This window comes from Scatophagus argus, chromosome 4 (assembly GCF_020382885.2).
Source record: "Scatophagus argus isolate fScaArg1 chromosome 4, fScaArg1.pri, whole genome shotgun sequence".
Lineage (NCBI taxonomy): Eukaryota > Metazoa > Chordata > Actinopteri > Scatophagidae > Scatophagus > Scatophagus argus.
Window position 1 is genome coordinate 26988 of NC_058496.1, and position 26069 is coordinate 53056.

The 26069-nt window shown below is 42.9% G+C and overlaps 1 protein-coding gene across 4 annotated transcripts; it reads right to left on the reverse strand.

Annotated features, from left to right (window-relative positions):
• Positions 1 to 4122: 4122 nt before the first annotated feature.
• On the reverse strand, positions 4123 to 25848 carry LOC124057835 (formin-binding protein 1-like). 4 transcript variants are annotated; one of them, XM_046386403.1, is made up of 18 exons: positions 25592 to 25848; positions 21890 to 22005; positions 21569 to 21619; positions 21138 to 21285; positions 19702 to 19764; positions 19256 to 19351; positions 16960 to 16974; positions 16451 to 16579; positions 16211 to 16357; positions 13510 to 13686; positions 13210 to 13401; positions 13005 to 13019; positions 12790 to 12899; positions 11502 to 11634; positions 10621 to 10766; positions 10261 to 10397; positions 9314 to 9472; positions 4123 to 5256 (listed from the first exon to the last, which is right to left on the reverse strand). In XM_046386403.1, exons 1-18 carry the CDS (start codon positions 25619 to 25621, stop codon positions 5228 to 5230), a joined length of 1893 nt encoding a protein of 630 aa, XP_046242359.1. In that variant the 5' UTR covers positions 25622 to 25848; the 3' UTR covers positions 4123 to 5227. The 4 variants fall into 4 exon arrangements, with proteins under 4 accessions (XP_046242359.1, XP_046242358.1, XP_046242355.1 ...); XM_046386402.1 differs by lacking the exon at positions 4123 to 5256 and adding an exon at positions 8450 to 9180 and having other exon boundaries at positions 13210 to 13371; XM_046386399.1 differs by lacking the exon at positions 4123 to 5256 and adding an exon at positions 8450 to 9180.
• Positions 25849 to 26069: the final 221 nt, after the last annotated feature.

Sequence of the window (26069 nt, forward strand, 5' to 3'; positions counted from 1 at the left end):
ATCATAATCACCATAGTACCTCCTGTATACTTCATCATCATTATCTACAATTCCAATACTTCTTGTATTATTGATGCTGCTACGCATCTCTACATGGGGGCAGTCGTGGATCAGCGGTTAGGGTGTCGGACCCGTAACCGGTGGATCGCTGGTTCGATTCCCCGTCCCGGTGTCCATGGCTGAGGTACCCTTGAGCAAGGTACCTAACCCCCACTGCTCCCCGGGCGCTGCACGCGGTCGCCCACTTTGCTGTGTGTGTGCACGTCACTTGGGTGGGTTAAATGCAGAGCACAAATTTCGTTGGAGTGAGTTCCCTCCAATGACAAAATATGTCACTTTCATTACATGTGTGCTCCTTCTCTCACGCTCACTCCCCTCTCCTACTCTATCTCTCTGTCTGTCTGTCTGTCTATCGCTCCCTCTCTTTCTTCTTCTGCCTCTCTCAACTCAACCGGTCAAGGCAGATGGCCATCCACATTGAGTCGGGGTCTGCGCCGAGGTTTCTGCCTTCTAAAAGGCAGTTTTTCCTCGCCACTGTCGCCAAGTTCTTGCTCAAAGGGGAATGTTGAGTTCTCTGTATTACAATTTAATTGAAAGGTTTGCTCTAGACCTGGTCTAATTGGAAAGTTTCATGAGATCATTTTTGTTTTGAATTGACGCTATATAAATAAACTGAATTAAAAATTAACTGAACTGAACCTGTCACACAGAGATGAGCTGTTGTACAGGGAGACGGTGGAGGGAAGGAATGGATTTTTGTAACATCCTTTATAACAGCGGCGGTAAATGATTAAACAATCTGTCTACAGAATGTTGTGGAGGAGATGGCATGGATTGTCCACGATGGAGAGCAGTTTGTTTAGTGACCAATGTTTCCAATGTTCATCCTTGCTGAGGAGAAAATGTCACACATCACACCAGGCGCACAGGCAGCATCAGCTTTTTCCCTTCGGGGATAAATAAAGGAATTTTGATTCTGAGCTTCATGTGCATATTAATGACCATTTTTCAAAATAGAAGCCAGTCGGATTATTGTGGACTATTCAGTTCAATTCAGATTTATTTATATAGCGCCTTTTAAGGTTGTTATAATGGGAATTCTGAAAGACAATGTATTGTATGTAAATTACATGTTGTTAAGTTAGTTATAATAGCACTACATGGAAGAACGACATAGTCAGATGTTGACAGTAGACATTGGGTTTGTCATAGGGCCAGATGCAGTTCAACATGTAGATCTGGATGAAGAGATACCTACAGAAAGGTACAGAGGACTAGCTGCTAAAAATAAAATGTTCTTATAGCTCTGAAACAATAACGCCTGGCTTACTCTCAGTATAGAAAGGAAAAGATCTTTTCTTCCCCCAGATTTTGGAAGGAATTGCATGTTGCTTCGCGTACAAAATTTGTGGGGCACACATTTCCATATTTCTTATGCTTGTGCAGATGTAACCCCCATCCTCCATAGGGATTACACACATGGGGAGACCAATAATATCACTGTACCAGTATAAAAGTAAAACACATTTGTAAAACATATTATACCATAACCATTTAAAGTTGTATGTCCCTCCCTTAAGCCAAAATAAAAAACAGAAATCCCTCCCCAGTGATTAGAAAATATGCCATTCCTCCCTAATCACCACCACTGTCTCCTCTTATAAATTTGTCTTCTTTCTTAGTACATACGTAGTATCAAACTGTCTTAACACTTTAGCTGTAGCTGTCACAGGTTTGTACTCTCTGATCCTCCATGACTGACTAATCAAAACACCACAGTCAGACACAACAGTTACCATGGAGACATATGACATCACTCACTACTCACTGGTTGCTCCTGTGGGTCTGTGAGAGAGAGAGAATCCGATATTAGTGATTAAAGGCGTGTAAAGTAGTCTGCTACCCCAGCATCTCTCCTGCAGACAGGAAGAGACTGGACAAAATCATCAGAAAGGCCAGCTCGGTCCTAAGGAGCCGATTCAGTGCAGGTGGTGGGAGAGAGAAGGCTGATAGCCAAGCGGTCCTCTCTGCCGGAGAACGACTCCCACCCCCTGCATGAGACTGACAGCGCTGGGCAACTCCTTCAGTGGCAGGCTGCTTCACCTCAAGTGTGTTAAGGAGGGTCACCGCAGGTCCTTTTTCCCTGCTGCTGTGAGACCCCATGAGTTCACCACAAACTGATAAATAGTAAAAACTGGATAGCTATGATTCCTATTTCTTAACAGTATTTTTTTTTTGTATGTTGATGCTCTTTTTTTCTTTCCCCCTAAACACATACAAGTGACTTGGCACACCCAGTTGATGGTGTGCAGTGAGCAGTAAAGGAGAGAGAGGAGAGGAATCATTACACAGTCTGGCTTCAGTTCACTTCACCATCTGTGTCATCAAATTCTCCAAAATGATCATATCTATGGCTCCAAATTTATGTACAGGTGCACACATTCTCCGATCTAGTTTGCTTTAACAGTCCACAACCCCTGTTATTTAAAGGTGATTGTGGCTGTGGGAATTTGTTTTTCTCCAGTGCAGGCCCCCTCAGTACTCAGCAGCAGAGTCAGGTGGCGACTCAGGTGGTGATACGTACGCCTGAAGTGCTGCCTGTCAGATGAAGTGATCAGCAACACCGGGGCTCCACAGGGGACTGTCCTCTCTCCCTTCCTCTTCATGATCTACACCACAGACTTTACGCACTGCAGTCCTTCCATCTTCAGGAATTTTCTGATGACTCTGCAGTGGTTGGGTGTATTACTGGGGGGGGTGACAGAGAGTACAGGACGGTAGTGGACAACTTTGTCACATGGAGCGCCTACACCTACAGCTCAATGTGACAAAGACCAAGGAACTGGTAGTGGACCTGAGGAGGACTAAGGCTCCAGTGACCCCTATCAACATCAAAGGGGACACTGTGGAGGTGGTGGAGGAGTACAAATACCTGGGGGTGTACTTAGACCACAAACTGGACTGGTGCAAGAACGTGGACATGGTCTCTACTTATGCCTCTACTTCGTCAGTGGTGTCCAGTGCCATCACATATGCCGTTGCCTGCTGGGGCAGCTGCCTGAGGGTGAGGGACACCAACAGACTCAATAGAATCATCAAGAAGGCCACCATGTTGTGGGAGAGGAACTAGACTCTCTGACAATGGTGTCTGAGAGGAGGATGTTGTCCAAAATAAGAACGATACTGGACTTTCCCTCTCACCCTCTCCACAATGTGCTGATCGGCTACAGGAGCTCGTTCAGCAACAGACTCTAACTCCCATGATGCACCACAGAGCGACACAGGAAATCATTCCTGCCTGTCGCCATCAAACTGTTAAACTCTGCACTGTGACGGACACACTCACTTATATATACAATGTACATATTGGCTACTTTTACACATTGTACATACCTGTATTTTAAATTTTCTTAAAAAATTTGAATACAGTTTTTGTAAATACCTGTACTTTGAGATTTTAGTTTTTGTTTATCCTATCTTTATTGCTTATCCTATTTTTTATACTCTGCACTTTTCTCCTTTCTTGGTCGGGAATACTGCATGTGCAATGTCTGTAAAAACAAGAATTTCCCTCCAGGGATAAATAAAGGAATTCTGATTCTGATTCTGATTCTGATGGAGTCCTGTGCGAATCCTGATTGGGTGTATGAGGCTCTGAGTTACTGAGGATGCAATGGCATGTGATTAAAACATTTCTGGGATTCATTTACAGAAAAGTCAAAGCAGGTAAGGGTCACAGTAAAATAAAATATCACAAAGGGAAACAACTGACTCCCAAGACACACAGTTAGCAGTGTTTTGTTGTTTTGCCTGTTTTTCCTCAGTTCTCAGGAAAACTTGACAGTGTTGATCATCCCGATGTCATATCAGCGTTTCCCTACAGTTTCATGGCTGATGATCTACAGATCTGATGGTGTGGAGCTGCTCTTTGATTTACCCATTTCATTTAGCAGTTCTAACACAGGCAGGCCAGTCAGCTTGAGTGCCCCCAATGGGCTGTCCGTACCTGGAGCCACAGCAGTTCAGTGACAAAAATGTCTCACTTCGTCAGATTGCTGGTTCAATATTTTTGCCAAAGTGTTTCTGAGTAACAGAGTAGAAATGGAGACAACTGACAGACTCTTTAATGAATGTACTTTATTTTAAAAGAATAACATACAGGAAGTCAAAAAGAGTGTGATCAGAAGTGTCCAAAAAAATCAATAACTGATCAATATCTCACTGTAAAAAAAGTTTCACGTCTCACAATCAACAAAATGGTCATCTATCAACAAGCCAGAGGGGTGGGGGGGTTCATGTCAGCAGCTAATGAGGTGGGGGTGCTACACCTCTGCAGCTACAGTTTATATTTACACACAGCTTGAGTCATCAATGTTTAAACTTTAAACTTTACAGTTAAGTTTAACCTTACATTTAAAGGTTTGAAGTTTTAAACTGTAAAATTTTAACAGTTTATAAACATTGTACAGTTTGTACAGTCACCCCATAGCAACTTCAAGTGATATCACAGCTTACTTTAATGACATCACAGTTTACTGATTGTGATGTCATTGTGACTTCATTGAAGAGAGATGTGAGGTTGACAGACTTTTATTTCTCTTGTGAGCCAGAAGGAAAGATCGTCCGCTCCACTATTTCACATTTTCTTTCCAAATGACATTTTTAAAGCATTACATTTTCATAATTGGTTATTTTAGAACTTGAACTGATAAATTGCACAAACTCAAACACAAATAAATATTTAATACAGAATACAGAGAATACAAAAAAATATAATTTCCTAATTTTGGGGCTCAAAAAAGTGAAATGAAAAGTAGAATAAATTTTTACCAGAACTTCAAGATTTGTTTTCCTTTATAACACTGGATGATGATGATGATGATGATTGCTGTAGAACTGTTTCTCATGAAACATTACCGTGAATTTCTTCAGTACAAATACACACAAATGAAGATCAAAAAAAGTCTGATCTGATGATGAGTAATGATAACTGTGGCATTTTGGATCTACAGTAAATACAGACTGTATGGATCACATCATTTGAAACCGGTCTGATATCAGGTCACCACAAGAAACTTTCATCCATTCATACTGACAGCAGTCTGTCATCTGATTGGTCAAAATATCTATTAAACTGTCCAATGAAAAGCAATTACCAGACTTCCTCAGAGCTCTTTCCTTTACATCACTTCCTGTGGCGAGATGTCCTCACTGGTCGATTACTGTGCTAGACTAGTCGACTACTCTGCACAAAGCCTACAAGATAGACAAAGGCAGACAGACAGCCAGAGAGAGAGTGACAGACAGGCAGAAAGACAGACAGGTAGATACATTAGAGCTGGTAGAGTGAGACAGGAGGTCTGACGACTTCACTAAAATCTTCCTGCTGCTACTAAATTAAACTAAGCCCAACAATCAAACTTCAGCCAGTGTTTAATGACAGAGACAAAAGTTAGCGAATAATTTGTTGCTGTAACTTAACTTTCTTTGGTTTGCATTTATACTGAGAGATATCAGAAGTTTTTTTTAAAAATTATTCTTCAACAGTATTTTTTGTATTTTAAGTAACAGAAATAAATAAATACATTTAGATAGTATTTACTGAGATGATGTGAAAATAAAAAGAGAAACAGAAGCTGAAAAAACATGAAGCACCGAATGAATAATGTGACTGATGTGAAAATTCAGCTGTTTTGTGGTTTACAGCATAAAAAAACTGTTTTAATAAATATTCATATGTATATGTACTCAGCATTATAACTGAGTAACTTACATTTGGGAACATGTTGATATCAAGTACCAGTACAACTACTGTCAGTATCACTTAACTAAGTAAACTGATAAACACACAACCTCAGGAAATACATAACAAAAACTACATACTTAACTCAGTAAAGCTCTCTGACTTCCACCAAGCAGCCACTTGGAGTGCAGTACAAAACCGACAGTTCAGCTAATGGAAACAGTTGTCTAACCAAGATAAACCAAAGAAAAACTCAGTGATTGTCAGATGACTTTATTTAGCTCCTGTCATCTCTAGGAACAGGTCATCCCAGTTTGATGGTGGCTCCACAGACTAGAGAGGACGGAATTGGAGAATAATCGGATTCTGTAGACCAGATTAACTGTGAATTATGGACTTATCGGCTTGTTGCTTAAGTAAGTGATGGACGGGGCCTTTGGCCCATTGGTGACTGAGAGACCATAACATGTAGTACAAGCTGCACAGCTTGTTGGGGTCTCTCCATTTTAACAAAGTATAGTTTGCAGTCTGTTCTAGTTTTGTCATCTTCACTTTTTCAAAAACTGCTGACATTGGTCCTCCTCCACCTCAAATATGTCTTACATCTATCACAGCTAGCATACTCAAATCCATGAAGAGTGACACCTCTGACATCTCTAACACAGCTGATGTTTAAGTGGATGAACAGGTTTCATCCTCCACATGTGTGATGCAATAAACTGATCCAGGATCAGACCCTGGTTATTGATATCGCTCAGCAGATCTGACTGTGGATCAGTAACTAACTAACTAACTAACTCTCTACCACTAATACTGGTTGATGGGCAGTGTATGCTGGGATACTTGTCTGAAGTCCCCTCAAGTCTCTGGATAAACCAAGGCAAGTGAGGCAGGTAAGGATATTTGAATTAAACTTGTCTGGATGTAAACGGCAGTTTGACTTATCATGAGAAAGAACTGCTGTGTGTCATTAAAACAGAAATGATCTTCAGCATCCCACACTGTGATGGACGGTCATAGTTCAGAGCTTTCCATCAGAATCCCGACCAGGTGTTTAATGAGCTCCGCATGCATGTGGTAGGGTCTCTGTAAGAGCTGTGAGGAGGAGCTTCAGTTCTCTGACTCACCCTAGGTCCCCATGGAAGCAGAGCCTGGACTGAGACACATCCACAGCTGTACGGAGGGGTAAACTATGAAGCAAGTTCAACATAGCTAGGCTTTCCTTACTCAGTCGGCTCAACAAAACCTATAAATTTCTAGTCAGAGGTAATGAGCATCACAACAGTGGCTATCAACATTCTTTGTAAACTCATGTTTTCACCTTCAGGCTCTGTGCATTCACATAAAAAGAGGCATTTGCTCATTTGACTCTTCTGCCCAAAAAGGACCAATCACAGGCCACTTCCTTCAGTTCAGAGAAGCAGGTTGTTGTAATCGAGAGCTATGATGACTATAAATAACTTATTGCAGCAAACATCAATACTGCAACTAACAACCTGGCACTCAACATCTCCAAAACAAAGGAGACTGACATCAACTTTTGGAAGCAAAATGAGGAACCCGCTCCCTTATGCATCAGGGGAGACACAGTGGAGCCAGTGTCATCCTTTAAATTCCTGGGCACATACATCTCATGGGACCGCACATGGAGTTTAAACATCACTGCCCTGGCGAAGAAAACACAGCAGCGGATGTCTGAAAACAGTAGGATTGTCACAACAGCTTCTCTTTTCTTTCTTTGACTGTATCTTCACCTACAGCATGCTGGTGTGGTTTGATAGCTGTACTGTAGCAGAGAGAAATGCTCTGCAGAAGTAATGAAATCAGCTCAAAAAATTACTGCTACTCAGTTACTAAAACTAGAGGACGTTTACAGAACACGGTGCCTCCACCGGGCAACAAACACCATCACCATCACCTTTTCGCTCTGTTGCCCCCTGGGAAGTTCTACCAGTTTCTATCCGAGTGCCATTAGAGAACTTAACTCTGGACCCTCACTATTCAGCAGTGTTCATGCAGTAGTGCTGGGTATGTGTAATATGTTTTCTACTCTTATTCTTTAGTCTTATACTCCAAGTTGGTGTGTGAGTGCATGTGTACATGTATTCATGTTGTGGGGACAAAAATCTGTTCACACAGTCACACTGTGAGGACCGGTCTTACTTATGGGGACAAAACTCAAGTCTCCACATGTAAATCGTTAAAAATTAGGGTGAAGAGTTGCTTTGGGGTTATGCTGGGGTTAAGATTAGGTTGAGGTTAGGTTTGCACAAGTAATGTTTATTATTATGTTCATGTGGTGGTTAAGCATTCAGGAAATGAATGGAGGTCTATGTAATGTCCCCAAAAGTGATGGAAACATGACTCTGAGTGTGTGTGTGTGTGTGTGTTAATCCGTTAATCCCGCTTGTTAGCTTCAATCAGTGCGATGAGTTGCAGTGTTACTCACTTGTAAACTCACTTGTAAAGTTACTGAAGCAATCAGGGAGTAAATTATATGAACACTGATTTTTTAGTCTTTAAATGTGCATGTAATGTGTTTTGTTTTTTGTTTATGATCCTCCAGGTAAAATGTAATTTCATTGTACACTGTAGAATGACAATAAAGGAATTCACAAGAAGAATACTGGCAAAAAACCGATGGTGTGAATTCCTAAGTTAGTTAGTTAGTAAGTTATTCCTAAAACAGACACTGAGGTATGAAGTTTCCCCCGGGAAGACAAGCAGCAGAATAAAAACAGCAGGTGGCGTTCAGCACACACATAAGCAGAGCACCTTTAAACATGATAGCATTCACAGGTCAAAGTTCAAGGATCACATTGGGTGAGAAGGATTACTGAAGGTTTACATTAAAAAGGTCAAAGGCCGGTATATGTACAAGAGGTCAGGTAGAGGTCATTGGAAGGTCATATGCAGATTGTGAAAGTCAACGTGAGTTTGTGTGTAGGTCAGATGAAGGTCATACATATGACTAAATGCTAAATGGACTGTACTTATATGGTGCTCTATTTTGACCAACCATTATATTTATATTTATATTTATATATATGGATGATTGTTATCTTACTTGGTTTATTTTGCATGCCCTTAGCTTCTTTTTTCTATTTTATATGTTTACATTTTTTATTTAGTGTTCTATTTACTGCACTGCAGGTCTTAGAGTAACACAATTTTAATCCTCTGTATGTGCATATGGCAGAACTATAACAATACAACGATAAAGTTGACTTTGACAGAAGTGTTTTACAACACAAGTCAGCATTCACCCTTTCACATACACATTCATACACTGGGGGTAGAAAATATCATGCAGGTTCAGCACCTGCTCATCAGGGGTGGTAACCTTTCACACAAACACTCAGTCTCAGGTTCAGTATCTTGCAAGGCTTGGGAACTGAGCCGCTGACCTTCAGAATGGTAGACAGTCGCTCTACCTCCTGAGCCACAGCCGCCCCATGTGAATGACAAATGGAAGTCAGATGTAGCTCATATATAAGTTATGTCCAGGACATATATATCTCATGGTAAGGTAATGTAAAGGAGATGTAGGTTATATGTAGGTCATTGCACCTTTGGCACTGCTGTCCAGGAAGACTTTGATATAGGAGGTAGGGACGTATCCCTCCTCCTCCAGGTTCCTTCGAACTCTGGTCCAGCCGTCACCTTTGTCCTCTTCTACCACAGAAAGTAGTTCTCCCTCCACCATTGACAAGGTACCTTCATTCTGACCTGCAGAACATCAATAGAAATATGTTCACACCACAGGGCACCACAGTGGAACAGCTACCTAAAGTAACTGATGAAAAGCAAAATAGAACATTATAACAAATCAAATTAGTTGGCGGTGAAAACAAATAGATGAAGGTCAGTTCTACCACTACAGACTGAAACAGAACTCAAAAGATGAACTGAGACATCAGGGATACTGTCCCCAGCTAATTCATCAAATTTTCTAAAGTGTGTGGAGCGTCCATTTGAATGAGTTGAAGACTTGTCACTGAACTGCTCAAACTGGATGACCCAGCCAGCCTGGACTATACTCCTCTTTCTGTATCTGCCCGTGTTCTCCTGTCTTCTGTCTTACTTTGGTCAAGGGCTACTTTTTTACTACTTTGGTTAAGGGTGCTGACTGAAAGAAATTATCAAATGCCACTAATAAAACAAGAAGAACAATGTCAGTGCAAAGATGCAAGAAAGGATGAACATGAGGGGGATGGAATTCCGAAAAGGCTAAAGGTTTGTGCATCTCACAAAAAAGGGAGGAGCATCACCCAAAGGGTACTTAGTGAAGAGCTAAGTTGGTTAAAGTCATTCAATCACGGAATATTCCACGTGGGTTTATTATTTCATATGGGGCAGCCCAGATTGAGTCCCAGTATTGGCCAGTACGTGATGGGCACGAGCACTGATTCTGTGCCAAATAAAGGGTTTGAGTTTCCACTGAAGGCCTCATCACTCCGTGCATATCAGTTGATGCTCTGATGGTAGGACTGAGGTCACTAAGTCAAACAAAGTACCTTGGAATGGGTAAAGGGACTTGCAGGTGCCAATACTTGGTAATGGTTCATCGTCATCAAAGTCATCATCAAACTCAGAACTACGAGACTTAAAGTGAAGCTCAGCACTGTGGTCCTCAGTGTAGCTGCCATCAGGACTGAGGAGAGAGAGACAGACAGAGAAAGAGAGACAGGCAGACAGAGACAGACAGACAGGTAAAGAGAGGGTGAGAGGCAGACAATTAATCATGGGGGTGTCTATGAACAATGACCCTTTTTGAAAATATCAGAACTGGAGTAAGCAGATATAACGGGACAAACAAAGAGACATAATTCAGATTGTTCAGAAAAAAACAATAATCTAAAATCAGTAATCACTACCTCTCTCTGCTGGCTGGACTGCGGTTGTCCAGCTGTTTCAGGCTGCTGCTGCCTGGTGTTGTTGCCTGGGAATTTAAGCCACATCCTCCACTCTGTCTTCTACTGCCACGATCAGACAGTCTGTTGTCAGCCTCCATCAGCCATGTCTACACCAACACATCAGCAGACACATCAACAAACACAAAGTACAGTACAGAGTGAGAGAATCAGCATCTCTCCAGGTTCTCTAAATTAGGTTTTATCTCCTTGTTTGTTTCAGGTATGTCACTCAGGTTTGTCTGAGTGTGACACAATATTTCCACCTGCATTCACCTGTTCCTTTGATCTGCCCCTTTCAACAAACTCGTCTTTCTCAGTTTGATAAATGCTCATATCTGTCAATAAAAAAAACAAAGACAAGTGATAAAAGTTTGGATGTGGCATTCATCGTGTATATTACGTGTATGTATAGTACGGTGGTACGGTATAGTATAGTATGGTATAGGACGGTATAGTACGATATTGTGGGTCCTGTAGTCAACAAAAGGAATTCTTACTCGACTGAAATTCTTTCAAATTCTTTCTTTCTTTCTCTTCAATCAAAAAACTCTGCACAGGATAATTGAAAATTATGCTATTTTGGCTCTGATGTGGCTGCCTCTCTGTTACATATGTTCTTCTCAGGTGCTAACGCCCGCCTAACCTGGACACAAACAGTATTTAAATTCCCAAGAGGCGAGAACATGTCTGCATGTTATCTCCAGATTACATGCACTGTGACCCAGCATAGAGGAGGCCCAAATCCTTGAGCAATGAAAATTTGAAGCATAATGGCCAACCACTCGACCAACTGACCTGGAGAAGTCAGCCTCCATAGTACATGCTATAGTTAAAGTATGAACCTGGTTCCTTCTCAGCTCATCCTCCAGTTTTTGTAGACTCTGTTTCACTTCTTCCAGTCGAGGCTCCAGACTGTTGGCGTCACCCATCTGAGGACTTCGTTCGTACACCTCCCTCATCTTCAACAGAGCATCCCTGAAACAACACACACAGAATACACAATATTTAATACACAATGCAGACTCATTTTAGGATCATCACACAATGGTAACAATGAAATGTGGCCATTCTTGAGACTTTCTGACCAAATCTATTTAATTCTACTGGAGATCAGATTTTAATGCATTTATTTTAAATCATCAGATCAAAACAATCCCATATACTTGAAAACCGGAGAAGCTGGAAACTTTGAATCTGTTTTGGCAATTGTATACAAGCTTCTGTGGAAAGTCAAGCCACAGATACAGTATTATAATGTCTGAGTTGACTGAGCTGATTTGCTGTCATTTATATATACATTCGTTTGTCCCTTTTACGTTTGATTTTTAAATATCTGAGATTTTCCTTCAGACCAGCAGGAGGCAGTGTTGGTGTCCACAAAAATTGCACTGTAAGAAAGAAACACTGGGACTGCATACTTTTTATAGTCACATTCACATATTCGCACTCCCACACCTGGAAGCTGCCCAGTAAACTGTCTGATCTGCTGGCCACTGAGCAGCTCCATTAAAGCAGCTGGAGCTGAGGGTCTGGGGTATGGGGGTTGAACTGGTTCCAGTCACAACTTTGCTCCTCTAACTTGGCCATCACTCATAATGACACATCACACAGTGTCAATATTGTGTAAATTAACTATAACCTTTGAGTTTCCTCTGAGAATACAGTAATTCACAGACAAACTGTGTTTACTGACAGTTTGATGAAGTGGTCCTGAGGTAGTAACATCCTTCATAGAGTCATGCATTTCACAAAAAGGTAAACCTCATCATCAGCTTTACAAGAATGCCCACTTTTACATCCAGTTATGATGATCATTACCATCATCATGAGCATTTAACCACTTTTGATGTGCCTGTATAAAATGTGTTGCTGGCATCAAAGCCACAATAAGAATACATTTACAAAAACAGTCACACAGTTTTCAAAGCAATTTATGTCAAAAAGGATTATATTCTGTAATATTTTCTTATTTAAATTTCATACAATGTTCAAACTTTAAAAGACAGTGTACCCAAAATACATCTCTGTGGAACTCCACCTTCAGGTAACATTCACATCAACCAGCTGTGTGTGTGTGTGTGTGTGTGTGTGTGTGTGTGTGTGTGTGTGTGTGTGTGTGTGTACGTTTACCTCTGTTCTCTCTCTCTCTGGATCTCCTGGTTGATGTTATCAATTCTGGCTTGTAGTTTCTTTCTTCTTTGTTCAGGAGGAAGATGACTGCAGTCCACAGGACCAGAACCCTACAACACACACACCCACACATTATACATGTAGGTACACTCAGAGTAAACATCGTGTGTTTCAATACACGTGTGATGCAACAGTCATATGGATGTGATACTAACCAGTTTGAGTGACAGCTGTCCAATCAGAGGAAAGCATGAAGGAAACATGACAGCATTGAAAACATTTACATGTACATAAATGTGGCTACATGTACATACTGTATTGTACATGGTCTACATTTGTAAATATTACTGTACATGCGTGTACGTACATGTGTGGCCATGTGTACAGTATATAAACACGTGTCTGTGTGTGTGCGTGTACCCCTCTCTTAAGGCTGCGCAGACACTGCTTCCTGGTTCTGGAGCCAGAGGTCATGAGATCATTTAGCCGCTGTGTAATTGGTTCTCTAGAGGCAGGGGGCGGGGACTGGGAACTGTTGGCCACACCCCCAGGTGAAGGCGAGGTTGGGGGTGGAGGGGGAGGCTGTCGGGGGGAGGAAAGGAGGGTCAGCAGCTGCAGAGAGAGACAGAGAGAGAGAGAGAGAGAGACAGACAGATGTGGTCAGTAAAGCCAGGTGTGTGTCTGTACACCTATGTGGTGAGCGTGCATGTGTTTGTGTACCTTATTTTTTCGTATGAAGGGCCACAGCTTCCTGCTGTGTCTTCGCCCCTCAGTTCGGTTGTCAAGGTAACTGGATTCAGAGATGCTCCGCCTCATTGTGGCACTGTAGTCCTCAAACTCAACATCACCTGGAGGTTCGAAACCAGTTTTGTACACCTCCACAACCTGCCGAGTGTCCTGCACACACAGGAAACACACACACAGTCTGACCTTTACAGGCCTCAGTGATGCCTATAGGAAATAGAAATAATCTCAACAAACATCCACTTAGTTTGAGTTTCCAAACCTTCCAACCTCATCTTTCTCAGCAGGTTTGGTTTATTGTCCAACAACTCGTGGATCAGTGGTTAGGGTGTCGGACCCGTAACCGGTGGATCGCTGGTTCGATTCCCCGTCCCGGTGTCCATGGCTGAGGTACCCTTGAGCAAGGTACCTAACCCCCACTGCTCCCCGGGCGCTGCACGCGGTCGCCCACTGCCCCGGGTTTGCTGTGTGTGTGTGCACGTCACTTGGGTGGGTTAAATGCAGAGAACAAATTTCGTTGGAGTGAGTTCCCTCCAATGACAAAATATGTCACTTTAATTTTAATCTTTAATAACAGCAGCTGCCACAATATTAGTCTAAAGTAAACACGTGTCCACTTTAATTGCACTGGCAGTTAAACCAAAGATGCAGACTCCACCCAAGCAAGGCAGAGAGCCCTGACAATGTCAGCATAAGGGTACACATAAATTGAATGGTGAAGTGGTGGCGTTGTGGCTGTGATGGGATGATTTGGACAGAACCACATGCAGATACAGTGGCTTGCAAAAGTAACCCTAACCCCTGGAACTTTTCCACATTTTGTCACATCACGACCACAAACATAAATAAATTTTATTGGCATTTTATGTGAACGACCAACACAAGTTGGCACACAATTGTGAAGTAGAGGGAAAATTGATTGATTAGGGTAAAATTGAAAATTGACATGATTTCCAAATTTATTTACAAATAAAAAAACTGACAAGTGTGGTGCACAATTCAGTTCAGTTCAGTTAATTTATATAGTGCCAATTTGCAAGAAAAGTTATCTCATGACACTTTCCAATTAGAGCAGGTCTAGACTAAACTCTTTAATTAATTACTATTATTATTATTATTACTCAGCCCCCTTTTCCATGAGTGCAACCAATTGCCATCAGAATTTGCCTGATGATTGCTGAATGATCGAATGTTGACCTAATCATTAAATAGAGTCCACCTGTGTGTAATCTAATCTCAATATAAATACAGCTATTTCCCAAGCTTTGAACATCTCATGGAGTGCTGTTCAATCCATCATCCGGAAATGGAAAGAGTATGGCAAAACAACAAACCTACCAAGACATGGCTGTTCACCTAAACTTACAGGCCGAACAAGGAGAGCACTGATCAGCAGCCAAAAGGCCCACGGTAACTCTGGAGGAGCTGCAGAGACCCACGGCTCAGGTGGGGGAATCTGTCCACAGGACAACTATTAGTCGTGCACTACACAAATCTGGCCTTTATGGAAGAGTGGCAAGAAGAAAGCCATTGTTGAAAAAAAGCCATAAGAAGTCCCGTTTGCAGTTTGCCAGAAGCCATGTGGGGGATGCAGCAAACGTGAAACATTGTGGCCTAAATGTAAAACGCTATGTGTGGCGGAAAGCTAACACTGCACATCACTCTGAACACACCATTCCCACTGTCAAACATGGTGATAGCAACATCATGCTGTGGGTGTTCTTTTCTTCAGCAGGGTCACTGAAGCTGGTCAGAGTTGATGGGAAGAGAGTACAGACTCAGGGAGGCTGAATACTTTTCCATGCCGCACTTTTAAGTTCTGTAAATATAAATAAATAATTTGCTGTGGTGTCCTGGCTCAGTAGGGCACTCAGTGCCAAGAGAATCAACAAGCCCATCAGGAAGGTTGACTGAGTGTACATTTGCTCCATGGACACTACACTCACCCTCAGGAGCAGCTCAACATCAGACTGTTTCCACCACAGTGTACCAAGGCAGCGGTCAATCCTTTCTTTGGGTAGCAACTGTAAACTGTTTAACTCATCTGCTTCATGCAGAAACACGAGGGGTTGAGGTGGCTCCAGCCACCATTACAGCTCTGTTCATTTAAATCTTCTGCTCTCTCCACAGATGACATAAAGCAACTCTCTGACCAAACGACACCAGTTCAGTCCTTTACTGTCCCACTGGCAGAAACTGTCTTGCAGCAGAGCACAGATGACACATAAAACACAGAAAAATTAAGTCACTCAGCGGTTTTCAGATGCAGTGACTGGGTATTGATAGTATCAAGTCACAGACACAGCTGTATCAACTGATGATGACCAGAGAACATCAACTTAGCAACAGTAAATCCCAACATGCTGTGACATAGAAACTCGGTAAGAAACTAGAAATTTATGATGAAGTATACCTGCACTGCAGTTTGCCTCTGCAGCTGTCTGCATTACACTTTATGCCCCACCTCGCAGCAGGGCCTACCTTTGGTGACGAGTGACGAGCTGTCACATAGCAGCTTCCCTCAAGCATTTAGGGAGTTACTCGGAGCCTTGCTAAAGAAGGAGTTGAAGTGGTAGGACTCCAGCTAGTAGTCCACACTCTGTGCTCACTGGTAAATGCTGACCTTGAACTAACCACTCTCGGGTTCCCAGAACAACCTAGGCCAGAGGAGACTCACCATCCGGGGCTGAATGCTCTCTGCAGCATCCATCATGGCGTCCAGACAGCGACTGACATGAGGAAGAACTTTTCTCTCGGCCTCTGCTGATAAACGCATCGCTTCACAGATTCGCTCAATCCGCCGCTCCTCCATGTCCTGGATACGCTGCAAACACAGAAACAGTCCATACATTCTGTTATACTGAACCTGGTTCATCTAGTGTATAACTGGAACCAGTGTGAGGTACTGCTGGTTTACCTGGTATATAACTGGGACCAGTGTGTGGTAGTGCTGGTGCTGGTCCTGGTTAAACTGGTTTAAACTGGTCACATAGTCTTTTCTGGACTCTTCAGCAGCTTGTTTTTTCTGTTGAGCAGTTTGACGAGCCTGATGGCAAACAGACAAGAACACTCTTAGAGTTCTGCACCAAATATATCTAAGAACAGCTCTGCAGCTCAGCCACTAACATATTATAATGAGTTTCTTTAAGCTTCAAAGTTGTTGTGGAGCCAGGACAACGCTAGAGTGCCTAGAACTAGAAGTTTCCCAGTGCTTCAAATATTCTATATGTTAAGGTAGGCAAAACCCATCCTGACTTGTGTTCTCTACTCAGTATATAGACATCATAATCTAAACATCAACATCTGTCTCAAAAAGACTGAAAACACTTAAAATACATTAAATTCTGCTAAGATACACTCAAAAATATAATGAAACTAAGAGGGGAGTAATTTTAATACACAGTTTGCAATAAATGTGAATCTTACCTTCAATGAGCAGCGCTGATACAGACCGAGAGATAGACAGACAGGAGTTCAGATTAGCGAAATATCAACTCTGATATTAAACCAAGACATAAATTTCATTCTCTTTTGTATTGTAGTGAATCACACATTGTTGTCAATTTTGAACCCTAATTCACACCTGGAGTCATGTGACTCAGCCAGGTGGACGGATGACCCATATGAGACTCTAACAACTCACTAGAGCCCCCACCAGTTATTCAGAACTTTAGAGTCAGATAAAACAAATAAAATCCAGATTTAAGACTCTCATTTACACTTAGACTCCTCCTCCAGTCCAGAGGGAGGTGCTGATACCCCGGAAGTTGCTAACACAAACACACAAACTACAAAGAGACCAATGCTTTGTCATTCATACAAATCATGCACTGGTTGAACTTATCAGGGATCAGATTTCATAGTATGTGATGAAATGGCTGCAACTGAAAACAAACAGCTCAGTGAATTTCCTTGAAATGAATAAAGTATCCATGTATCTATCTATCAGTCGTCTCAGAGTATCTTTATGTGTTGTTTAACAGACAGTCAGTGGACATTTCTGGGGTAGTGGATTATATCTGGGGGCAGCCGTGGCCTCGAGGTTAAGATAAGATAAGATGAACTTTATTGATCCCGCAGTGGGGAAATTTACTTGTCGTAGCAGCTCACAAGAATAGACAAAGAGTGCAAAAAGCAAAAAGTGTGCAAAAACAGTTACAAAAAATATAGAGGTAATAAATTAAATTAACAAATAAACAATTTACAGTACAGTAAACAGGTTGGAGAAGCTGCTTGTGCCTGACAGTGGCAGCACACTGCTCCTGTGTGTGTGTGTGTTCACTGCATGTAATTTGCTTGGTGTTGCATGTGTGTTCAACCAAGGATGGGTTAAATGCAGAGGAAACTACTGCCAATAAAAAGCTGATTTAGCTGATTCATCTTCATCATGTGCCACAGCTGTGGTGTCCTGTACGGTACCAAAGACTCCACACCCCAGGGAATTGAACAGCTACAGACTGGTAGCACTGACATTTCATCTCATGAAGACTCTGAAGTGGCTCGTCTTCGTACACCTTTGCCATTTCATGAGTCCACTGATGTACTCTTTCCAGTTTGCCTACCAGCCTGGCATCAGGGTGGATGATGCAGTCTCCTTCGTCCTGCACAGGACCCTGTCTCACCTGGACAAGCCTGGCAGGACTGTGAAAATCATGTTTATTGATTTCTCAGATGCTTTCAGCACCAGCTTCTGCTGCTGAGGGACAAGCAGGATCACTCAGGGGTGGGCCAGCACCTTGCAACAAGGCTGCTGGACTACCTCACCAACTGTCTACAGTTAGAGCACAGACCTGTGTGTCTGACATGGTGGTCTACAGCACAGGGGCCCCGCAGGACACGGTCGTGGCTCTGTTCCTCTTCACCCTCCACACTGTGGACACCAGGCACAACTCAACCAACGGTCACCTGCAGCAGTTCTTTGATGATTCTGTGATCGTTGGCCTCAAGACTGTGGAGAATGATGCAGAATACAGGGTACTGATCCAGGACTGGACTTGTGCCAGTGGACTCGCCTCCAGATCAACACAGGAAAACAGAGGAGCTGGTGGTGGATTTCACTCACCCCCAACACCAGTGAACGTCCAGGGAGTGGACACTGAGAGAGTGGACTCCTATAATACCTGCATGTTCACCTAAACAGCAGACTGGACTGGACAGACAACTCCACTGCACTGTACAGGAAGGACCAGAGCAGACTGTACCTGCTGAGGAGACTCAGGTCCTTTGGAGTACAGGGGACACTCCTCAGGACATATTTAAACTCTGTGGTAGGCCCTGTCACCTGACAAGCTGTCCTCTCTGCTGGAGAACCACTCCCACCCCCTGCATGAGTCTGACAGCGCTGGGCTGCTCCTTCAGTTGTGGGCAGCTTCACCGCAAGTGTGTGAAGGAGGGTCACCACAGGTCCTTCCTCCCTGCTGCTGTGAGACCCCATGAGTACACCTCAAACTGAACCTCAATAAGTCATGTGCAATAATCCCCAAGTGCAACACAGTGACTTCTTACTGTTAATAATTTAAAAATAGTGAAATTTTGTAAATATCATCTGAATGCATCATGTGTGTTGATAGTTTCTTTCAAAAAACGGTGTGAATATCCTTGTATGTTTTTACTTTGTAAATCTTTTTTACTTGATCTACCTGCACTTTTATTTTTGCTATTCTTGTGCTGCTGTGACAGTGTGAATTGTAACTACAGTGTGGTGATATTGGGACTTATTCACCTTCTCTCCGTCCGTCTTGTTGTCGAGGTCGATCCTGTCAGAGGCGTGTTGAGCTCGCTCTGCCTCCTTACAATCACGTTCAAACCGCCGTTTACTCTGAAAAGCAACAGGTAAACAAAAAAACAACAAACCGGGTGAAATCATCACAGTGCTGAACTTGTCTTAGATAAGATAAGAACTTTATTGATCCCGCAGGAAATCGTTGTGCCACGGTTGCAATACAAAGAAACATACAAAGGTAGAAAGTAATTTCCCCACAAAATATAATAATATATAAAAAAATAACAGAGTACAATGAAAATAACAGAGTAGTAGCTGTTTACTTTCAGTCAGTGTATTTAAAGTGCTGATTTGTTAAATCTACTTTTGATTATGGGGTCAGGTGTGTTACTGGACATGGCACATGGGTCAACAGGTGTGGATGGGAGGGGCCAGAGGTCACTCACAGACTCCAGTTGTTTCCAAGAGCTCTCGATATGCTGCTGGGCACGGCGGCCATCTTGGAAATGCTGCAACAAAAAAAGTGATTAGCCCAGAGGCCTGAAGTTCACAGTTAACTTCACGACTAACTCAAGGTTACGATGGTGGCTCTCTTAACTTACGCTGCACATCTAACCTGCTCCATAGCAGGCTTATGCTTGAGATCATACAAAAACAAGGCCTGCAAACCAATCTGCTCTCTGGAAAATGATGCCATCATCATTCCTAGAGGCTCATGGAGCTTGGTGGGTGGATCGGTTACGTGCGACGGCTTCGTGAGTCATATATAGTGACACGATTCAATGATTTGTTTAATCCAGCGGCCACAGAAGACAGGCTGCTTTCACTGTGACTCTGTCTGGGACAGAGTTTCAGTGGCTCAAGTCTAAGTTTTACTGAGCTTTAGTGGACCACGATCCTCCTACAGCACAGACTGAAGCACTCAAAGACTTGGACTTGTTGCACTAGGATAGGACAGTAAGCCTACTTACTTTCAATTACCTTCTTAATTATTTATTTGTTGCTCCCAAATTGGTTTCGCACCACTCAACTAAAACAACTAAAATAAGGCTAAATGATAAAAATACATCACCACAACAACACGTTGATCTAATGGACCACAGGAACACAGTTTTATTCAGAGGTTTGCTCTAATGATGGGGCCGTGATATTAAGAGCTGAACTTGAGATCAGCACTACAAAAAGCTCCTGTTTAAAGGCCTTTTATTCATTGCTGCAGGACATTTGGAGCAAGCAGCTCTTTCTCTGACTGGGTGTGTGTCTTTTTTATTGTCTTTGCAGTGATTTTAGTTGATTAAATTAACACAGTGGGAAACACAGTAGGAGACGTTTTTACCATCCTCTCTTCTGTGTGTTTGGCAGCTATGGCTGTTTTGCTTTTATCTTTAATATTAAAGTTTATGCTGTGATTGTAAAATTTGCCAGTAGACTCTGTGTTTGTGATTGTTGAGATGCTGCAAACTCCGCCTCTTTCATGTGAACGCACTTCTGGATACTTCTGAAAATCCTTGGTTGATTTATCAAGTTGATAAGCAGCTTCATATTAAAGTTTAGTGTCACTTGTTAGGTGGAGCCAGAGACATCCTGAAATATTTCCTAAAATGCTGAACAAGAACAAAACATCGTCAGTGGCTATACTGTGATATTCTCCCAGTTGAAGTCGAAATATCTACACAAAAGTATCACTAGTGCTTTTTACCGTCTGAAAGGGCTGCAAATACACAATGATCCAGTAAAACACAACCAATGACTTTAAAATCAGTCGATATCACAGTGAAAAATGATTCAGCTCAGAGTTCATGTGGGAATCTACTGTCACTCCCCAAACTCTGCTGAGCTGTTTGCGAGGAGTCAGTGTGTGTTTGTTTGTTTGTGTACTCACTGTCTTCCTTTCAATCTTTAACTCCTGTGTGTATCTGGTCAGCTCACAAACTATCTGTGAGTTCAGGTTTTCAGCAAGTTCTTCTCTCTGAACCGAAAGTTCATTCAGCTGACGAAGAGTCCCAGCAAAGGCCAAACACCAGGTGTACCTGTAACCAATCAGACATCAGATGTACCTGAAACCACCAATCAGAGTTGGATCTGTTAGAATGTCAATGCTACATTTGAGATCCACCCAGCTTCCGACTGCAGGCTCCGAATCTATGTACACTCATTGGGAGTGACAAGGTGAGTGTATACCAATGTTTACCAATATTAACAGTGAATCTTTTTCAGGTGAGTCACCTGACTGAAACATGACACGTTTGTTCGATTTCAGATCACAGAATGAATTAAAGTAAATAATAAATGCAAAAAAACAGGCTGACTGACCTGTTCTCATCCTCCCTGCTCCTCTTCGGATGATATTTCTTAGACAGACTCCTGCAGACAGGCAGGTAGAGAGAGAGAGAGAGAGAGAGAGAGAGAGAAGTGTATCTCAGGTGTATCTGCTGTGAATACCAGAAACTTTTGTGACATTTATAGCAGAATGTTAAATCAAACTCTCAACTAAATACAACTGGCAGGACTTTTTAAGGAAGTTTGTGTGTATGTGTGTGAGTGTGTGTGTGTGTGAGCGTGTATGTCCTGTAGGTGTCCTTCAGGTGACCTGCAGGGGACAAGTGACAGGTGACCTAAAGGTGAAGCTGGTACCTGATCTGTTTGGCATAGCTCAGCTCGATGTCAGCCCTCTCTTTAATAAACTTGGTGTATCTCTCCAGGAAGTCGATGCCCCAGCTGGTGTGTTTCTCCAGGTTATCAAACTGATCCTGGAACACAAAATCAGAAATAAAGAGTCTGTGAAGTTTCAGTGAAGCTCCAGCAACAGTACAGTCAGGCAGGCTTTTCTTTTGCATGCTTGGGCCTAATGTGATCCGGTCATTCACTCCTCTGACCGGCTGGTGTCAACCCAGCTGTTCTCCCCAGCTCGTCTCAGACCGGCTGCTTTCCTCAGATCCCCACGTTGTTAGCCTCTCATCTTTGCTGTCTTCTGAAATGTGACTCTCTCTCTCTGCCTTTAATCTGTTCATGCTGCTATTGCATGTGGTTCTCCTGATCACCACCAGTCTTCACACTCACCCTCATCAGCCTCAGGAGGGTCACCACCAGTGTCTGGACTCCATGGGGAGATTGATTCTTTTGCCACTGACACCTGTCAATCACAAATGTTTTTTCCATAGAGTCAAAGATCTAAAAACCTACTGCGATTACTACTGTTTAGTCTACTTAATAATACTTAATACTTAATAATACCTAATAATCTACTTTAATTCTCTTTCTATTCTGTATAGCTGCTTCCATTATTATTGTTACTACTATTGTTATCACAACCACCATAGTACCGGTATACTTCATCATTATAATTATCTACAGTTCCAATACTTCTGGTATTATTGCTGCTGCTATGCATCTCTGCTTGTGTGCTTCTTCTGTCACCCCTCACCCTCCTCGCTCTCTCTGTCTCTGTCTCTCTCTCTCTCTCGGTCTCTCCCTCTAATCTACTATTCCATGCTTCATGTTTAATTGCAAGTGTGAATGTGAATGTTGTGATGAATTATGTAATTGTTGTGAGCACTTTAGGTAGAGCTAAACAAATTTTGTCATCCAGTAAGTATAATGGCAGTAAAGGTTTCTATTCTAATCTATTTAAAGAATGACTTTTCAACAAGCAGCACAAACAGCCAGGACACAAGTCCTCACTTACCACAAGCATCGTCTACAGTTACCACAGAACTTCTGCAGATTTATAGCGAGGGGTGCACATAAGTGGTACGCAGGTGTGACAAGTAAAGTCACTATCTATCTATCGACCAGTTATGTGCACCTCTGTTTATAGCACACACTTATTTCTTTCTTTGTTCTAGTTGTGTTCTGACAAAGCTGTAGCTCCAGAGGGAACTGTCGCTCAAAAAGTACCAGTACCTTCACGTGGTGATACTGATATCAATCAGCTACTTCTCACCTCTGTCATCAACCTCTTCCTGAAGCAATACACCATCCCCACATCCCTTAAAGAAACCAGTTATTCCTAATCTGAACAAATCCCCCACCACCTGCCTGAATGACTATTGTCCCATTGCACTAATCTCCATCATCATTAAACACATCTGCACCTCCCTCCCTGATTTATTGGACCCCCTCAATTTGCATATTAGCCAAATAGGATATAGACGACATAGACGTCCATCAACCTGATACTGAACTCTGCTCTCTCCCACCTGGACCAGAAGGACACATAGCACATGGAACATTACACAATGCAGCCATCTTGCACAGAACTTTGCACTACTCTTTTCATTTGCACAATATCGCAATACCGCTGTAAATACTGTTGTCATCTCTGTCACTGTTTATATTTTTTATTCTGGTTGTTTTAATATTTATGTAGTGCTGTTTTATATTTATAGTATTTACGTATTTTGTAGGTTATTGGGCTTATACCGGGACCAGGGAAACTAATTTCGTTCCACCTCATGTTTCTACACATGTGAAATGACAATAAAGCTCCTTGAATCCTTGAACATGTGAGATTGCGGTTTGTTGATTACAGCTCAGCATTCAATACTATTGTGCCTATGAAGCTCATCCAAAAGCTCAGGATCCTGGGACCAAATTCATCTATCTCTAGCTGGATTCTGAGCTTTCTGACAGACAGACCCCAGGTGATTAACATGGGCAACTTCTCCTCTTCCACACAGGTGCCCCCCACGGCCATGTTCTCAGTACTCTCCTCTATGTCCTGATAATTTATGACTGTGTGGTCAAGCACAGTTCTAATACCATCCTGAATTTTACAGATGACAGCATCATCCTAGTTCTCATCTCAAACAATGACAAGACAGCTTACAGGGAGGAGCTTTGTGCCCTGGAAACCTGGTACCAGGATAATAACCTCTCAAAGTCTGCAGGTCCAAAGAGATGGTAATTGACTTCAGGAAGCATAAGAGTGGAGGTCACACCTCCCCTTTATATCGGGGGTCAGGATTGGGTTACCTGTTTTAAACTCCTTGTGTGCACATCAGCGAGGACCTCTGTTGGACCACTCAAACCACTGCAGTTGTTAGAGCTGTACTGAGCAGCACTGCTCTCACAGGTGAGCACTCTGACTGGTGGACCTCAAGTCTCTGGAGCGGGTGGTGAAGACTGCAGAGTGACTTAAGGTTGTCACCTTCCCTCTCTGCAAAGTATCTTCAACACACAATGCCTCAGAAACACACAGAAGATCCTCAAAGATCCCAAACAGGCCAATCTCAGACTCTCTCAGATGTTAACCCTAACTACCAGCGCAGACCACCGGACCGACCAGAAACTTCTTCACCTCAGCCATCAGACTTTTAAACGAGCAGCTCCCATCACATCATCTCCCTCACCTACCTTACACACTGATGCTGCACATCTGGTCTCACACTGCACATGTATATCCTGTTTGTATACAGCGTTTTCTTATTAAGAAAATCTATTTTACTTAATTCTATTCAAATTCTTTTACTTAGTTCTATTTTTATCTTACGTCTACTTGGGTTTCTTGACTGCCTTGTCACAAGCAATTCATTGCTTCGTTGATCCTGTGTTGATGCTGAGCATATGACATAAATCTCTTTAAACTTGAACTTTGAACTTTGAGGTTCAGAGTGTACGGGTTGTAGCTGCCGTGCACCAATCAAGACCCCAAACCAAAGAATGCTTCAGTGATTGGCTACAGATTGGCTAGAGTGAATGACTAGACATGACCTGTCCACTGGCCCCCTCCGGGAGGCGCTGCAGGGTTGGGTGCATGAAAACAACCACACACAGTTTGTTCCCTCAGAAAATCACAGTTCAGTCAGTCCCACCATCAGTAACACTGTGGTCAAAACACACACTAACGTCCATCATAAAATGTTACCATCATCACCTCCTCATGCACTGTCACTGTATATGTACTGCATGTACTGTGGACATTCTGTACATGCCCAGACTGCACCGATCATCCACTCCGTGTACACACAACAACCCTTCTTCAGTTCCAGTTTTCAGGTGTTTGTCTCATCCATCTGTATTTTTTTTACTAAAACATAAATCACTGATTTTTTTTGATTGATAATAATGAGATGGTTCATGTCTCAGTCTGCGGGTCGCGCGCTGCAGCAGCATCATGGAGGAGGCAGAGCACGAGCCGCTGTCGTCATTCACCGTGTTGCTATGGCACAGCCGACAGAAGCACGAGGGCCTCACTCACATTCACACACACACACACACCGACAGGCCGCCTGGCTCGTTAGCAGATAAGCGGCCAGGACTGATGGTGACCGGGTGAGCTTTGTGTGTCGGAGCGTAACCCGGGCGACGCGCAGGTATGTGAACCGGTGTACGTACCCACAGCTCGGTGCCCCAGTTGCAGCTCATGGTTTCCGCTCTGCTCCTCGTCTCTACTGCTCGCTGCTCCGCTTCTCGATCCAACGATCACCGCGAACTGCTACTGCTGCCCGCCGTGCGCATCCTCAGCTTCACAGCGGCTGGCTGCCTGTCTGTCTGTCTGTCACAACCTCAGCCGGTCTGTCTGTTCCTGTCTGCAGCAGCACGAGAGCTGAGGACACGGTCACGCGCAGCGCGGCTCCCCGGAGGACCCTTTGTCATCTGTGAAGAGATGCTGTGTGTGTGAGGGTGTGTGTGTGGACGTGCATTTCTGCACTTCTGGGGACAAAAATCTGTTCACACAGTCACACTGTGAGGACCCGTCTTCCTTATGAGGACCAAACTCAAGTACCCACAACAAATATAATCGAATATTAAGGTGAAAAGTTGCTTTATGGTTAGGGTGAGGTTAGGATTAGGCAAGTAATGTGATGGAAAC